At 46.1% G+C, this 18,715-nt stretch overlaps 1 protein-coding gene across 7 annotated transcripts in view; it reads right to left on the bottom strand.

The window, feature by feature from the left end:
- RGS6 (regulator of G protein signaling 6) overlaps positions 1–18,715 on the bottom strand; it is a 595,863-nt gene that overhangs the window by 67,427 nt on the left and 509,721 nt on the right. For all 7 annotated transcript variants that reach the window (XM_070469576.1, XM_070469574.1, XM_070469577.1 and 4 more), the window contains exons 8-12: positions 15,576–15,652; positions 12,934–13,015; positions 11,289–11,363; positions 9,304–9,402; positions 8,120–8,181 (exon numbers count right to left, since the gene is read on the bottom strand). In XM_070469576.1, coding sequence (XP_070325677.1) covers positions 8,120–8,181; positions 9,304–9,402; positions 11,289–11,363; positions 12,934–13,015; positions 15,576–15,652 — 395 coding nt within the window. The remainder of the gene's footprint in view (positions 1–8,119; positions 8,182–9,303; positions 9,403–11,288; positions 11,364–12,933; positions 13,016–15,575; positions 15,653–18,715) is intronic.

Here is an 18,715-nt window from a genome sequence, read left to right as displayed (position 1 = left end):
ACTTTTGGACTCTGTGGGAGAAGGCGAGGGTGGGATGTTTCGAGAGAACAGCATGTATATTATCTATAGTGAAACAGATCACCAGCCCAGGTGGGATGCATGAGACAAGTGCTCAGGCTTGGTGCACTGGGAAGACCCAGAGGAATTGGGTGGAGAGGGAGGTGGGAGTGGGGATCGGGATGGGGAATACATGTAACTCCATGGCTGATTCATGTCAATGTATGACAAAACCCACTGCAATGTTGTGAAGTAATTAGCCTCCAACTAATAAAAATAAATGAAAAAAAAAAAAAAAAGAATCTGCCTGTGATGAGGGGGACCTGGATTTGATCCCTAGGTCAGGAAAATCCCCTGGAGAAGGGAATGGCAACCCACTCCAGTATTCTTGCCTCGTGAATTCCGTGGAGAGAGGAGCCTGGCAGGCTATAACACAAGTTTGCCATATATTACCTAATAATGACCTTGATGAGCCCTCAGGACCTTTTAATAAGAAAATAGGAAAGCATTTCAAGAGTCCTCCAATTACCCCACAACTATAAGATAGATGCTTGCAACCATCACTGGCAGTGCACATCCACCGTCCTGTAAATCTCTTGCTGGTGGTACATTTTGTGTGGGCAAGGCTTCATCCATACAAGCTGTCCAGCATCTCAGATGAGAATGGACAGACATGGGAGCTCTAACTGAGCACTCTGACAGCAGGATCAAGAGATGAGTTAGTGCTGTGACAGCTCCACGGGCAGGCATCCCTTTGCCACCTGGGCCAATCTCATGCTTCCTGAGGTGAACACATCCAGAGAGGGTGATGCACTCCAATCCCACCGGGACAGGAGCTCCTGGGCTCGGGACCCTGCCTGACCTTCCCCTACATACCTCTTTGTCCAGCTGTTCACCTGTATCCTTTAATAAGCTGGTAAGTGAAAGTGTTCCCCTGAGTTCTGTGAGACACTCTGTAAATTAACCAAACCCAACAGAGGGGTCATGGGAACCGGTTTATAGCCAAGTCAGACAGCAGCTGTGGGGAACCTAAGCCCATTATGACTGGCATCTGAAGTGGGGTGAGTGAAAGTCTCTCAGTCGTGTCCGACTCTTTGCAACCCCTTGGACTCTACAGTCCATGGAATTCTCCAGGCCAGAATACTGGAGTGGGTAGCCTTTCCCTTCTCCAGGGGGTCTTCCCAACCCAGGGATCAAACCCAGGTCTCCCGCATTGCAGGCAGATTCTTTACCAGCTAAGCCACCAGGGAAGCCCAAGAATACTGGAGTGAGTAGCCCATCCCTTCTTCAGGGGCTCTCTCCAACCCAGGAATTGAAACGGGTTCTCCTGCATTGCAGGCGATTCTTTACCAACTGAACTCTGGCACTATCTCCAGGTAGAGTGTCAGATAGAGTTAAATTGTAGGACACCGAGCTGGTGTCAGAGACTTGCCTGGTGAGGGGGGAAACATCCCCACGTATCTAGTGTCAACAGAGCTGTGAGTATGGTGGTGTAAGAAAGTGGAAGTGTTCGTCACTCTGTCGTGTCCAAATCTTTGCAACCCCACGGACTGTAGCCCACCAGGCTCCTCCGTCCATGGAATTCTCCAGGCAAGAATACCAGAGTGGATTGCCATTCCCTTCTCCAGGGGATCTTCCCGACCCATGGAGTGAACTCAGGTCTCCTGCACTGTAGGCAGACTCTTTAACATCTGGCCACCGGTGAAGCCCATGGTGGTGTGAGAGTAAAGGAAAAACACAGGGAAAGGAAGACTGTTTCTTTCCCTGCACAGCATCCCAAGAATGAAGTATATACATGGAATCAGTACATAGTACATGAGGGGGAAGAAGGAGCGATGCTGTCAGGCTCCAGGGAAAATGGGCAGTGAGGGCTGGCTTGCAGCTGTGGGAAGTGATTACTCAAGGGGAGCAAGGGCATGGGATACAAAGCATTCTGGGAGAGTGACCATCATTCTGACTTCAGAAATACAACACAAATGTGCTGCCGCGTTCCTAAGGAAATCAGGGCCTCTGGTGGGAAGGAAAGCTGGAGACGGAATGTGAGAAGGGTGAACAGGAGAGTGAGTTTGCATCCCCTTTGGTACGTGTACTTTCTAAATGATGATGCACGAAGTGGGATCGGGCAGGAAGAGGATCTGAAAGGGAAGGGAATGAAAAGCAGAGCAGCACTGCAGACACAGAAGAGAAAAGGTTGCTTCTTATTAATTCATTCATCTCTCTTTCTTCATGTTGGAGAAAATGGGGGAGGAAAGACAATATAAAGAAGGAATTCCTTAATTATGGGTCACCCAGAGAAAAGATATGCAACAGAGAAACTCGGGTTGTGGGAAGGGCCGTGGAGGTGAATGTGGCCCCTTAGACAGAAGAGCATACGCCAGGTTATCACGGCCCTTCTAGGTCTTGGTCCGGATACAGGCACCCTGTCTACAGCGTAACCTCTGGTGTTTTCTTTTCTATCACCTAGCATGATCTGGGAGAGAGAAGCAAGGACTCCGCAGTATCTGGAATCACATAAAAGCAATGTTGTAATGACCTCTTCGGCCCCCTTTGTTTTCCTCCCTGAAAGTATCATTAGACATTAAGCTCACAGACTTCTATCACCCTAGCAGGTTTTTAATAGACCCTTAGGATCTGCAGTCCCTTGCTCATTATCTCATTTCATGAATTACATTTCATGATCACAGAGGGGTCAGGAAGCAGAGGAGGAACCAGCTATAATATCAGGGGGCAGCTGTGATCTCGGACATGGGCAGGCAAGGTGATGGTAAAAAAATCAATTCAGCAGTTGGTTATGATGCACCCATGGCTCCCAAGGATCAGGTAAGGATAAGCTAAGTGCAGGAGCAGATAAAAAAATCACACAACACTATTTCTCCATGTGGGACAGCTTGGCATGACCTGGGCAGTGACTGGTCAGAGCTCAGTACCACTAAAGGTGGAGAAACATAGCAAAATATAGTTCCAGACAATCTGGAACTAAAATATATAGATTTTTGCGTTCTCAAAGTTGGTTTGCCTAGTGCTATAAAGCTGGGCTGAATAAAAAGTGGATCCCCTTGAGCACTCTTGCAAAGGAGAGCAAGACCTCATCTATTTGGCAATTTCACCTATTGAGGAAACACAGGTAAATGACTAAAAGGGCCTCGGAGCAGAGTCTACAATGAAATACATATGCCCCAAGGCTCACTGCCTGTTATTAAGAACAGCGCACTTCGTGAAGTCTCTTTTCCTCTTGCTTTTGGATGGAGACTAAAGAACTTGATTATTTGATTTTCTGGTGTGGTAGATCTGTTTTAAAAATGGAGTCTATTTCCCTAGTCCTTGAATCTGATCTGGGCCTGTGACTTGCTTTTGTTAATAAAATGAGCAGAGGTGTCAGAATGCCCGTTTCAAGGCTCAAGGAGCTCTGCATATTTCAGCTCTCTTGCTTGCAATCCTTCTGTCCCCAGGCAAACAAGGTCAAACTGGCCTGCTGGAAGATGGGAGACCATGCAAAGCTCTGCCCAGTGGTCCCAGATGAGGTCATCCGAAACCAGCTGAACCAAACATGTGAGAGATCCCAGGCAAGATCAGTAGAGCAGCCAACCCAAGCCACAGAGGCACCCAGACACGAGGGTGGCCCAGCAGACACAGACATGTGTACACAGACATACACTCACAGACACATGTACACAGACATACATACACGGACATTGTACATAGACATACATACACGGACATGTGTACATAGACATACATACACGGACATGTGTACATAGACATACACACACAGACATGTGTACACAGACATATATACACAGACATGTGTACACAGACATACATACACGGACATGTGTACACAGACATACATACACGGACATGTGTACATAGACATACACACACAGACATGTGTACACAGACATATATACACAGACATGTGGGCACACAGATTGGCAGCTAGCCATATGAACAACAGTAAATGTCACTTGTTTGAAGGCACTATGTTTTTACGTGGTTTGTTACTCAGCAATAGCTAGCTGATACACCTGGCCTGCTACATATTGGAAATAGGAATAATTAGAGAGGAAGAAGGGCTACTGGAGACAAGCCATGCTGACAGAAATAAGAAAACAAGGCAGCAACTAAAAAGAAAAAACAGACTCAAAGAACATACTGGTCTGGGGGCCTGATGGCTCAGACAGTAGTGAATCTGCCTGCAATACAGGAGACCCAGGTTTGGTCCCTAGGTCAGGAAGATCCCCTGGAGAAGGGAGTGGCAAGCCACTCCAGTATTCTTGCCTGGAGAATTCCATGGACAGAGGAGCCTGGCGGGCTACAGTTCATGGGGTCACAGAGCTGGACATGACTGAGCGACCAGCACTTTTGCTTTACTAGGGGAAAGGGAAACATTTTGATAAGACCTTGATCACTGACAGAATTTTAAAGTACAATATATGAACACTGACCCTGAATTATCCAGAAAACTTAACAGAAAGGCAGTGTCCTTTCTTCAAGAAGGCAAGGGCATGTTTAAGCAATATTCACATTCAAAATAGTTAAAATGAAAAGCTCAAGGTGTTAAGCATTATTTGTCTGGAAAATTCATTTGTGTGTGCAGGGACCATACTTTCTGAAGCCAAAACTGGGTGACACTTCAGATGGGCTTTGGTGCCGCTTCCAGAAATATAGTTTGGTGGCCGTGATGTAGGCATTTTGGGACATTTGACCACTCATGGGGACAGTGAGACAGAAGAGGTGAAATCAAGATGACCCAGGAAAGTCTGCACAGAAGAACCAACCTCCTTCCTCGGAGGTTCCAGGTTTATGGTACCAGGGCAGGCAGCCTAGCGGAGACCCACAGACTGGAGGCTGCGGGGCCAGCCTTCGGCAGCCTGCAGGGCTCTCTTTTCACTCTGAGAGTGAAAAGAAAGAGGTGGGAAGAACCGCCATCTGCAGGGCCTGCCTCTTTCCTTGGCCTGTCCTCTGTCCCCCTGGACACCACACAGCAGGTTCATGCCATTTTATGTACTTGAATTCTGCTCCTTTCCAAAGCATCACACTGGAAAATAATAATTGTTCACATTCACTGCAAGTGTTGTTAAGTGCCAAGGATTAGATCTCTCGCAGAGGATTAACTCATGAACCTTGTTAGTTAAACATCACTGCTGTCTCCCCTTTCAAGAAGTGAACCGAGGCGCAGAGAGGTGAAGCAACCTGCCCAAGATCACACAGTTAGAAAATGGCAGAGGCGGAATCCAAACCTAGATGGCTGGCTCCACTTCCATCCCCTACATTGTGTGGTTCTGCTCCTCTACTTTGCAACGTTTCCTTTTTCTCTTCCCAGCTGCGTCTGGCTGCATCCTTTGACCCAATCTTGACTCCTGCCTTTTTTAGAATTGGACTTTTATGATCACCAGCCCTCCTGCCCTCTCCCCAGTTTCAATTCTCAGAGAACTAAGTGGAAAACCACATGCACCTGTTCTCCACGGGCTGCAGTCCTTTGCCTGACGGCTTCTGGCTAATTACCACGATCACCTGGAGCGGGTCCAGGGAACCCGGGTCCGCCCACCTGAGACAGCTCAGCTGTCATCTCTGGCGAGCAGAGCAGTGGCACCCAAGGCCAGCTGCCAGCACCACCTCCCTGTTCTCACCCCCGCCGAGCCGCTGACAGACCAAGGCTCCAGGCTGCTTTATCTCCTTCTAACACCCGTCTCCTCTCCCTCCTCCTCTCTATCTGGGGGTTTCCTGTGGCTCTAATGAAAAACCCTTGTGTCACATTGAAAAGTTGCCAGTAACTGCTGCTGGGAATAAAATGCAATCTCTGCTGGGTGGAGACTCGTGCAAGCTTCAGGCTGGGGAGTGAGGAGGGCAGGGTCGGAATGAATAATCTCTTGGGGTGTGAGCAGGCTCTCAAGCATAATTAGAGGGTACCAGGTGAGGCCTGTAAACAAACAATGGGTGCGCCCAGGCCCCCCTCGCCCATCAGGGCTGTCTCCTTTCCTGCCACGCACACCCACGCAGCTGGCCACCCTCGTGCTGACGGGTTTGGGATCTTGCCCTTCCTCCTCCCCAGAGATGAGACCAGGCTGGGTGTCCCTTTTGATGTGAGCGCTCAGGTCGCTGCGCGTGGTGGGCAGTGGCTTCTCCAAATCCTCAGAGACCTGGTCAGTCCACCACAGGGTATTCAAAATGCAGTTTCCCCAATCCACTCTGAATCACTGAGTCTAATTCCCAGCACAACGGCTTAAGACTCTCCAGTCAACCCCCTCTCTGACCTGGATGATCAGGCTCAAAACCACTGATCCCAGCAAGCAGACCAAGGGACAGACACATCCACATACATGATCTCCTAGGTCTGCAGACTTTATAGAGTGTCCTTCCACGGCTGGCTCTGATCCGAGCCATTACTGGCCCCCATTCACAGACAAAGAAGCTTGCAGTTCCTCACAGGCTACGACACCAGGGGAGTCGAGGTCCTCCCAGCTGTTTCACTCACAAGCACTCTGCTGGGATGAAGACAACCACAGTGAGGCTTGAAAAGCAACCTCAGAGCCTGGGACTCCGAAAGCCCCACATTATGATAGTGGGCCGAGGAGGCTCCCCAGCCCCCCAGGCTAAAACTGTGACCCCTAGAACACTTGTCTAATGTGAGGTGAGCTCCAGCCATGGCAACCTTCTCAAGCACGTGCATTCGGGAAAATAGGAATATCAGGAATTCTCAGTGGGGTTGATTTTGCCCCCTCCTGGGACATTTGATGGTGTGTGAAAACATTTTTGCTGTCATAACTGTGAGGTGGGGTTCTGGCATCTAGCGGGTAGAGGTCAAGGGCTTCCTAGGTGGTGCAGAGGTAAAGAACCTGCCTGCCAGTGCAGGAGACGTGGGCTCAATCCCTGGCTCTGGAAGATCCCCCGGAGAAGGAAATGGCAACCCACTCCAGTGTTCTTGCCTGGGAAATCCCATGGACGGAGAAGCCTGGTGGGTTACAGGCCATGGGGTTGCAAAGAGTAGGAAATGACTGAGTCACGGAGCATGCATATGTGGGTAGAGGTCAAGGATGCTGCAAAACATCATGTACAGGACAGCTTCCTGCCACCAAGTATTTGGCCCAGAATGTCAACTGTGACACTCCTGAGAAGTCCCGGAATAGATACGAGATGCCAGCAAAGAGATGAGCCCGTATCCACGGATGTCCTTGGCCACCTAAGGGCAAAGTGTGCATTCCAGTTTGGCGTCTGTGTGTGGAGTTTCCTTTGGCTTGATTTGCTGTTATTTATCTAGAAAGAAGATGTGGATGAACCCAGGGGCCAGCAGGGAAAGGCTTACAGGTTGAACACACAGCCAGCCCTCCATGTCAGGCGGACTTAAAGGATCCACCTTACTGTGATGACCAATAAACACTAAGACCCAACTTAAGCCCTTGAGCCTTCAGATACTGGTTGCCACTTTAACAGTAGCATATGGATGAATAAACCTCTGGTTTGGGGTTACCTGCTCAGATTTATTCCATATAGACTCCCCAGGTGGTCTCCCCTCTTTAAAAAAGTTAAAAAAAAGACTGTTTCGTTGACAAAACCAAGTCTCCCATGAGTTAACAGAGTGGAACCGACTCCTGGTGCAGACTGTAGCAGTAAGGCTCCTGCAGAAGCCAGGCTGCAGGTGCCAAATATTTTCTTTACAGCTGACTCGATGCAGTTGGGAGGTTGATGGTGGGTGGAGATGGAACGCCTCCTGATGGTCTAGTCCCCCCTGTTTGCGCAGCCAGCACCTCAAAGGGCACACGTAATTCTTTCCCCCTATAAAGTGAATCTGGGCGTTTTACAGCTGAAAAGGGAGCAATTCCATTTGAATTAATCAAGAGGCTGAAGGTAAATGTGCATTATGTAGCTTTTAAGGTCGTTCTTCCTTGATTGACAAGGTCTCTCTGCCACCCTCCTGAAAAGCTTTAGCAACAGAATATTTCTTGACATCACTCAAGGCAGGTCTGTTATCTTAGCTGTCCTCCAACAGGCCTGTGGTTTTTTTCACCCATCAGTTTAAGAAACGACTGTGGTCTGCTCCTGATACACACTCGTCAGCCATAACCCTAGAACATTTCTTCTTTGTTGAATTAGAGAAAAATAACAACATTAAGGGGGAACATACCTTTCAGCCACTTTGGACATTTTTAAACAATGTCTGTCAATCTGTGCATTCAAAAATGTTATCTGGGGAAAGACAGAACAGAAGCGTTAAGACTAAATTGGGATATTTTCACCCTTTCACCTCAGGAACCCAAATCCTGTATTTCTACCAACAGCCAAACACCTCCTCTGGACAGACTTCTCCAGCCCTCTATTTACCTCCAGCAACTATTTACCTCTTTTGGAAATTCTTACCACACTCAAGAAATACATTCTACAGTTTAGCCTACATCACATATTCTCCTGTACTGTGTTATGGCTTAAGGCTTGATTCCCAGAAGTGATTGCTAACTTAAAAATAGTATATATTCTACAAAGCTTAGCAGCAGCATGGAGGTAACCCACACACCCTAACTATTTGGTTTGACTATTCTCCAGTGATCTCCCACCCAACTTTCAAACCTACATCACACCTATGTGCTTAGTGTACTTACCTGGAATAGCTACCTGGAGAAGCTATTTTCCATAAGCTATTTCCCTTCCCCCACACAATAATAAACTTGTCAAGTTCAGGCACCTCACAGTTTATGCCTTTGGGTGCCCCCTCGAAGCCAGTAAAGCATAATGTAAAAAGTAGTCCCTTAAGTCACTTTATTACCAGTGAACTCCCAGAAAGGAGTAATGTAATTAGCCAGCCACTGTCTGTTGACTTGGGTTGACCACTTAACTCCTCATCAAGGAGGACGATAACATGGAACCAAGTAATGGTGAAATGGCATTGGGAGTAGGGCTTGCTCTATTTGTCAGCTTTCCTTCTGAATCAGAGCAGTGAAATTGGTGGTCCTAAGCTGGTTTACTCTAGAAGTGCATAACAATTTTAAGGACCCTGTGACATGAGTGCCCCCTACCCACCCCACCCCGCCCTCCCAGCTCCTACAGCATCTTGTAGAAAACCCTACTACAGCAGTCAGCCCATGGTGTTATGGTAACTCATTACGTCTTTTTCTACTAACTGCTGGAGCAACTCGGTGGAGAAGTTCTCCTCTTGAGCCTCCATGAATTATTCACACACAGTGCTCGAAGGTTCAAGTCACCCACAGCTGCTTCCACTGTGCTTTCCAAGAACTTAAAGCTCCCTGTGAACATTCAAAAGGTTTTCAAACTGGCCACGTCTCCTTTTGAGAGTGCAGCAACCAATTCACTCACTTGTTTCCGGATGTCTTCTTTTGTAGTTTTCCTGATTGGCTGACTGGGGATGTGCACTGGGCTTTGCGACTGGGATTCTTCAGTCACACCGTACACTGACTAGAGGAGAAATGAGAACATTGAATCAAGCGCCCTCAAGAGCTGAAGGAGGCCCAGAGGGTCAGCTACTCTGGGTGCTCATCTGATGCCTCTGCCCTCCTCTATGACATCCTGACAATAAGTCATCGGCCTCTGCTTGGATTTCTCCAGTGATGGGAACTCTGGCTCTTGAGACATCTGGTCCCATCTTTGGGTTATCACTATTAGAAAATCCTTCCTTTCATTGATGGTCTCCTTGCATAACAGTGCTTCTCCAAATATGGTCCATAGACTATCTGCAAAAAATTTTCTTGGGTACTTGGTAAAGATGCACATTGCCGAACTCTACCCCAGACTCACTGAACCAGAATCTTTGTGGGTGGAGTTGGGGAGCCTGCACTTTTATCAAATGCTCCAGGTTTCTGAGATACAAGAAGGTTCAAGAACAGCTAAAGATTATGCACAAAGAGACCCCCTCTAGATTTTCTATTGGTTATGCCTCTCTGGTACAAACTTGAGATGGGAGGGTTTCAGATTTTTTCCTTTTCATCTGACCAGTTTTCTGGACTCAGTTTTCCCACATAACCACAGGTATGGCTACTTTTAATCTGTTCCTTTTGTTAGAAACACATTAAAGACACTCTTTGTTCTGGGAAAGAAATATAACCCTGAAGGATACAATTTATAGCTGAAATCTATAATATCATGGAAGGCTCAGATAGGGATGCACATGGGCTCCATGAAGTTCTGGAATATAGAATTAGGGGGTCTTTAAAGATGAAATTAGGATCTTTTAAGACTAATGTAAAAATATGAAGATGTTGAATTTGTCATATATTTATTCTGGCCTTCCATTACCCTAGTATTGTGAAATGACAGCAACACACTTGCATACTTTCCTGATTGCAGTGATAATAACAAAGATTCTTTTATGTAAGATTTTAAAATAGGATAACACAGTGGGTATCAATAACTCAATGAAGAACAAAATATGTAAGTAAAATGAAGGAGTTGATACATATGTCATGTCACCTATATAGATGAGAGAGAATCACTGTCCCTTCTAGTACAGTGAAACACAAATGAGCATAGGATCATTCATGGCTGGATGAGATGGTGGTTTGACTTGGGGAAGATCTAAGTCTACTAAGACTTTCACTTGTGTCAAAGTATCAAGCCGGCCCTTGTGGGATCTCCTTCCTTACAGTTCCTTATGTGTCCTTTCCTCTCCACTGCCTCTCCAGAGTCAAGAACTATTTATGCTTTGGACCTCTGTACCCCTGAGCCTGCTATGGAAATCCTTGGGAAGCCCCTAGTCTGGTGCCCCCTTCTGGTGTTCCTGAACCATCCTGAACTTCCCACCATTGCCTGCTGGCTTGCTTCATGCCTACCAGGCTGTGGACTAGGGACTTCTCTGATAGTTCAGTTGGTAAAGAATCCGCCTGCAATGCAAAAGACCCTGGTTCAATTTCTGGGTCAGGAAAATCTGCTGGAGAAGGTACAGGCTACCCACCCCAGTATTCTTGGGCTTCCCTTGTGGCTCAGCTGGTAAAGATCCACCTGCAATGCAGGAGACCTGGGTTTGATCCCTGGGTTGGGAAGATCCCCTGGAGAAGGGAAAGGTTACCCACTCCAGTATTCTGGCCTGGAGAATTCCATGGACTGTAGAGTCCATGGGGTCCCAGATTCAGACACAACTGAGCAACTTTCACTTTCACTTGTAGGACCTGCCACTGTATTTCTACAGCCAAGCCCACACCTGCCACTCCATAAACATTGTAGAATGAATGAAACGGTTTCCAAGGGTGAAACCGGGAGAATTACAAACAGTAAATTGTTATTTGAACAGTATTCAAAAAGGAAGGGCAATTCCCATCAAAAATTTTAATTCAGCTAAACTAGCGAACCTTTTTAACCTTTTGTGGGTTCTTCAAACGTCGACATTTTCTGATATCCATTTCTGTTGTGTTCACACAGCCTGGCTGAGAAAAAAAATCATATAAATTACTAAGTGATAATCATACTGTCCAAGTTGGCTCAAGTGACACCCTCAGAACCAGTCTTTGTCTTTCCTGTTACACATAATAAATACATGATTACCTCCATTTTGCCATTGACAATTTGTTTTTACAAAGATGTTTCCATCTGTAAAATGTGTTCCTCCACAGAGTTCTCATGTGAAATAAAAGAGTGTAGCTCATATTATCTAAGGATGATATGTAGACAGTACAGTGTACAGTTTATAAGAGTAAACTAATTTTTCAAAGCAGTGGATGGCTTCTACTAGAGCCTTTGTTATTTCAGACACCTAGCTACCTAAGGACTTCCCAGGTGCCACTAGTGGTAAAGAATCTGTCTGCCAATTCAGGAAATGCAAGAGACACGGGTTTGATCCCTGGATTGGAAATCCCTGGAGTAGAAATGACAACCCATTCCAGTATTCTTGCCTGGAAAATTCCATGGGCAGAGGAGTCTGGCAGGCTATGGTTTTGCTTCTAATCAGACTTGAGGAAGGCTGACATAATTTATTCATTTTGGTTTCATTTCATGAGGAAAATGCAAAGTTTGTTTTAATAATATGAAATTGGAAATGCATCAGATCTCATTATTCATGGATTTTGTATTTGTGGATCTGCCTACTTGCTGAAATCTACTTATAATTCCCACGCTGATGCACGTGGTGACTTCGTGGTCACTGGTGCATATGTGCAGAGCAGCAAAAATGTGGAGCTGCCTGACCTGCATGTTTCCTGTGAGGTGCCTTCTTGTTTTCTCTCTTGCTGTGAACAAGCATCCTTTTCATGGTGTACTGAGCTCCGTGTTTTACACCTTTTTGTGTTTTTTGTTGGTGATTTGGCTGTTTAACACAGCCCCGAAGCCCAGTGCTGATATGCTGTCTCGTGTTCCTAAGTGCAGGAAGGCTAGGGTTTGCTTTATGGAGAAAAGAGGTGTATTAGATAAGTGCCATCCAGGCATGTGCTGTAGTGCTCTTGGCTGTGAGTTTGAAGTCAGTGATCAACAATATACACTAAATAAGGTGGCTTTAAACTGAGACACACTTTAAACAAGGTTTTGTATTGACTGGTTGATGAAAATGTGACGGGAGGCTTGCAAGAAACTAACCCTGTATTTCTCCCAGGATAATGACTCAGAATCCATTAATTCAGTGCTTTCAATGACCAGTGACTGTGAGTAACATCAACTGGTTGCATTTGAAAGAGAATACTCTAGAAGTTGTAATTGAATAACATTAGAAATGGCAACTGCTTATTTTAGGACTGTAAACTTTGGGGCCCAAAGTTCCCTGGGTGGAATTCCCACAGCTCCCCCATTTCCAATTCCATATTTCGTGAATGAATCATTTTTAAAAGGGGGAACTGATATACATTCCGGAAGATCTACTGAGATGATCTGAGTGAATGGCAAAACCACTTTCACAAAGCTGAGCAACTTTCTTCAGAGTGAGACGCCTTGTGGCTAAAGACGGTCTTTTCTTTTAAGTGGAGGAAGAGAGAAAATTGGAAAACAGAGATCCGAGCAGAGCTTTCTCACCACTGGCCTGTGGACGTCCCAAAAGGCTCGTTCTTGACTATCCAAAATTTTCCTTTCTGTCTTATCCTTTTTCCGATCAATTCTGAAAGAGTGAGAAAAGGGAAATCAGAGGCTTTTTATTCTGTTTTCCTTCCTGATCCACGTGCCAGCTCTAGGTTCCATTTTTAGGAGCTTAGTGTACATAGGGCTCTTGGCCCCTACATGGCTCCTGCTCTCTGCAGAACTGTACGATATGGGTGCAGAGTTCCCGCAAGGAAACCTCAAGAAGCCCACACATGGTAAGACCGCTTGTTTTCAGCTAGACTGAAAATTACTGATTAGGTATAATGAATAGAGTGAGCCTATTCAGTGTCCAGGAATGCAGTTGTCCATTTGAATTATTAAGATTTGGATTATTAAGAATTGCATTAGCTGTTGTCATGCTCGCCCCTCCCCCACCTTATCAAAGTGCACTGCATATTCAAGTTATGAGAAGGAATATAACCATAGGCTTGTAATCGTTCATCCTCAAATCTGAAAGTTTCCTTTAGCTTCAGAATCAGTAGAAATGTCTTCAAAAATGCTGCAGTTATGTGTTTTAAAATAGGACTTCTCTGGTGGCTAGACAGTAAAGAATTCACCTGCAATGCAGGAGACCTGGGTTTAATTCCTGGGTCGGGAAGATCCCCTGGAGAAGGAAATGGCAACCCACCCCAGTACTCTTGACTGGAGAATTCTGTAGACAGAGGAGCCTGGCACAGGCTACAGTCCATGGGGTCGCAAAGAGTTGGACATGACTGAGTGACGAACACACTTTTCACTTTTCATGTGTTTTAAAAGTCACTTAAACCATCTGATTCTCTAAAAGCAAAATAATAGCCCTGGTGTATGACCAGATCCAGAAGGCAAATATCACTGGCCTCAGCTGGGGGAGGCACAAATTGCAAGACAGATTCTTCATGTTGTGATCAGGAGCATAGGTAAGAGCCTTAAAAAACAGACTGCATTACTCCATGTTATCTGAGTAGAAAGTAACTTTGATTAATTGCTGTGTAACTCCAGGTTCTTGGCTCTCTTGGGAGTACTTTAGTTTACTAGACTAAAATAAAGTCATAATAACCCTGTGATTTTTGTGATAATTGCTGTGTACTTAAACAGCCCAGAATTATAATGTAATCACAGAGTTAACCAAAATAGGGAATCGAGAAATGCCATACATATACAAAGGGGTATTTTCCCCTCCTTTTATAGCGTGCGATGATGCTGTGTGGTCCTGAAAGTGTAAATCACACCTTCTCTTCTCTTCCCAGTGGCTCAATTCTTCCTCCTTCTCACCCCTCACCCACCCTCCTGCTTTCTCCTTTCTCAGGGGCTGTGGGGAGCACTGAGGTGGGGGGGTGGGCACGTGGAATCATGGGTAGGGGGCAGAGGCTGCTGGGGGAGGAGAAGAGGGGTACAGTTCACTGGACCCAAGGACCTCACATCATTTCCAGCTGCAGCCAGAGTGGTCATCAGCCTGAGCACAGTTCCGGGGATGGGCTGCAACACTGCCCAGAGCATGGGGAGGGGCCCTTTGAAGACCCATGGGGGCTGCTCACGTGCAAGTGGTGCCCAGAGAAAAGATAGTCACCTCCTCCCAGTTCAGCATCCCTTCCCCACCCCCTCCTCCGTCCCATTTCTTCCATCTGCAGCTAAATTACAAGAGGCCAAGAGAGAACCCCACCTGAGCAAACCCATTTCCCAGAATCAAAAGGATCTGGTTGATGACCATGTTTCTGGGCTGGGGAACATTCACTGCTCACTTCTGATTCCTTACAGAGAAAGGAATTTCCATTACATTCCCTGGGAGGGAAGAATATGGAAAGAACACTCCAACTTTCTCCTCCTTTCATCTCTTCTTGATTTAACTCATTGGCACATTTGAAAAAAGAAATAAAGCTGAGGTTGGTCCATCTGGGCCCTGCCTGGGTCAGTCTGTTCCCAGGACACCTGTTCTCTGCAGTCAGTAAACTTACAAGGCTTGACTCTGCCCTCAGATCGGGGGGTGGTGGTACTATAGATACCCAGTTCTGCCCTGGATGGGAAACTGTAATTCTAGGGCAATGACTTGTGGTCATAGATCCAAAATCATGTCCCATAACTAGTTTTATCAGTAGCAACCTGACATCTTGGACTCCAAATGTCTGACTTCTGTGCCTTGTTTTTTATTGGTTCTGAACCCTTCCCCTTAGGAGAGATGGAGGAGGGGCCACTTGTTGGCTTTCCTAAAACTCCAGTATGTTTTCCAAGAAAGATGAAATTTCCAGACCAACAAGTAAAGTGTGTCTAGTGTTTTTCAGCTTCCGAGCACAGAAGATTTGGAAATCTCCTTGGGAATTAGGTACAGCTTCTTAGAGCCAGAGTTATACGTTTGGGAGGGACCCCATTACCTGCTGGAACACACACTTTGGAGATTATTTCAGGGTGTCATGGGTGACAGAAATGCAACTTATCCATCCTGACCTTGATTTCTGCTCAGTTGTTTTGATTTCTGCTCAGTAGTTGTCATGAGAGAGACAATGACTAACCATGGCTGGCCATGGAAGGAAACCCCACTCTCATACCACCTCTAAATTCCAGACAGTCTTTTTCTCCTTGCAAGGGGCCCTGTGAAGTTCACCTACTTGACTTGTGCTTCTGCTTGCATAAAGATGAATTCCCACTTCCTTGCAAAGGCCCTCTGGAGTCTTGCTAAGTTTTCCTAGAGAGAAATGAAAATCAACAAGAAGGCATTAATCATCGTGAGTTTGCACATCGATACTTATTACAAGGCAGCCATCTATTTTGGTTACTTGCAAAAAAACCAGCAGGGCCCTACTTTAAATCCACCGGACATGAACCCAGTTTGACATTGCACCAGACCCTGCTGTACAGAGCAGAACTATTAATATTCATTTACACATCCATTAAGTCTTCTTTTCTTGTGTGTTTTACAGGAACATGACTCACACCGCATTTACAGAGACCACTGAAGACTGGGAGACTGGATTGTGTCTGTTCACACAGGATTTAGGGAAGGAATGAGAGGGGTCTTTGCAACTGACTCCAAGACCAAGACGGACTTCTCAAGATTTGTCTTATAGCAATTGGGGGGGTGGTGGTGCTGGGAAGCTGGCCAAAAAGGAGAACCCAGAGGACCTGGCATTAATGACTTTGAAAGTCCAGATTCAAAAGTGGGAAAGAAGGGAGTGCCCAGGTTTGTGATGTTCATGAAAGGAAAACCCAAAAACCATAGGAAAGAAAAGGCATTCTGGGTCACCTTTAGAGGGAGAGGGAAGAAGCCTTTTCTCAAAGTCTGTTGAGCAACCGAGTGGCACCATAGCACGGGGGGCGGGGTGTTTGACAGGTCCCCTAATGACTCGCCTAATTCTGATGGAATGCCAGGCAAGAGCCCACATTATGCTATGTGTTTTCATAGAGCTCATGCCAAAACTAATTGATTACCCCCATTAGTCGATTATTAATATAAAAGGAGCTTTGGTTGAAGACCAACACATGTAAACTCAGTTATTACCAAGACTTGCTGTGTAAACATTTCAAAAAACCAACCATTTGATTCTGCCACTGTTCACAGGGGGCTTTCCCAATAGCTCAGTTGGTAAAGAATCTGCCTGCAATGCTGAAGACCCTGGTTCATTCCCTGGGTTATGAAGATCCCCTGGAGAAGGGATAGGCTACCCACTCCAGTATTCTTGGGCTTCCCTTGTGGCTCAGCTGGTTAAGAATCAGCCTGCAATGCAGGAGACCTGGGTTCAAGACCTGGGTTCGATCCCTGCATTGGGAAGATCCCCTGGAGAAGGGATAGGCTACCCACTCCAATATTCTTGGGCTTCCCTTGTGACTCAGCTGGTAAAGAATCCGTCTGCAATGTGGGAGACCTGCGTTTGATCCCTGGGTTGGGAAGATTCCCTGGGAGAAGAGAAAGGCTACCCACTCCAGTTTTGTGGCCTGGAGAATTCCATGGACTGACTGTATAGCCATGGGGTCACAAAGAGTCAGATGCAGCTGAGCAACTTTCACTTTTTTCCCCCACTTTTGTTTTTTTCACTGTTCACAGGAAGCAAAGCTGGTAAAGCCTGAATGTCAGTCAACTGGGAAGCAGTTACCTAAATCATGCTACAGTCATACCATGGGATACTAGACAGCCATTAAAAATGAGACTCTAGATTATTATTACTGCTATAGGAAGAGTCTCAACATCCTTACAGTATATGACTGGAGAAAGAAGCAGCTTACACAATAATATTTATGGTGTGATCCAAGTTTGTTAGGAAAAAAAAAATGTATGTACAGAAAAAAGTACTGCAGGCTTCTCTCTCTGCTTTCTTTGTTGTTTGAAATTTTTTTTGAATTTTTGTTTTTACAAAGATATTATGCCATCAGGAAAAAAATAATGAAATTATATAATATACATAATAAAATAATAACATTACTTAATTGTGAAAACAAATTTTTTTTTTTTAGTTTCTAACCACTTTTAGACAGAACTTCAAAGTGAAAGAACATCTTAATGCCATATTCTTTACCAATACCAAAGCAGAATGTTGTAGGGCAAGAGAACAGAAGACAGAATAAAATATGTTAGGAGTTGGTGCCGTCACACTCCTATTTAGGAGCTTTTTAAAAAACATGGGAACTACTGGGAGGGGAGACACAGGATGGAGTGGCCACGTCCTTCTGCACCCTGGGTTGTTCCTGTAGGTCGTGTTCGGGAAGGGATGTAGTCACGTCCAAGTTAAAGCACTTGGTGCTGGGTGCCCAAAGAGCCAGCCAGCAGTCTTCTGGAAGAGGGGTGGTTGCTGGCACACGAGGGTAGATGGGGGGTTGGGACTGGAGGCCTAGGATGCTCAGAGCCATAGAACTGCCAGGCTCGGGATGCTTGGGGAGATCATAAAGTCCCAGCACATTTATCCCTGCCCTCAGATCGGGGGGTGGTGGTACTATAGATACCACATTTATCCTTACCCACGGATAAGCCAGCTTTAGCCAGGACCCAAGGCTCCCAGGGAACTTCTGCTCTGCATCCTGCACTGCTGTCTCCCGCCAGTCCACAGGTCCTGGGATGTCAGTGGGACCAAAGAGGGGAGGGCCACGCACCCATTCTGTTCTCTGAGGGCAGGCACATTCCATTTGCGCTGCAGAGAAGGGAGTGGTGGCTCGCTGGGTGGGTGGACTTGGGTGCAGGTACCCGCGAGTGACGAGGTCTGGTGAGCAGGGCCTCACTCTTGTTTCAGAAGACTGAGGCCATGAGAGTGGGAGGCACATGGAGAGGTGGGGGAGTCTGAAGGTGCTGTTCATGCTGGTATCCAGGGGTGAGGAGTCTCACTGCCCCTGATGTTGCCCCCTCTCCTGCCTGTCAGCCCTTCAGTCATTCCATGGCTCCACGACACCTCCTCTGGAGGGCCTGTGAAAAGCTGGCCAATATCCTAGGTTTTCTGTGACCTGTACAAATTCTGGTTTGGGGGGAAAGAGCTTGCAATCCCAAATTTTAAATATTTAAAACATTATCTGTGACTCTTCAAGTTCGCTATGCCTTGTCTCTATTAAATGGGAGTGGATATGAGCATTGTGGGGTCTCCAGTTTCTGCAAGCAATCACACCTTGTGAAAAAAGGAGGAGGAGGAGGGAAGTTGGGAGTGTGTGTCTCCATCTGACATCCATCTTGTCTTCTGGATTGGATTTGCTCCTAAGATTTTGCATCTACTGCCAAGTACTGGTGAATTGGGTATGAAGATGCAATTTTTAAAAATTATCATATATTAAG

The sequence above is a fragment of the Odocoileus virginianus genome, chromosome 6, assembly GCF_023699985.2.
Source record: "Odocoileus virginianus isolate 20LAN1187 ecotype Illinois chromosome 6, Ovbor_1.2, whole genome shotgun sequence".
Lineage (NCBI taxonomy): Eukaryota > Metazoa > Chordata > Mammalia > Artiodactyla > Cervidae > Odocoileus > Odocoileus virginianus.
The sequence above is the reverse complement of the archived record's forward strand: the minus strand, read 5'-3'. Positions and strand labels throughout refer to the sequence as shown.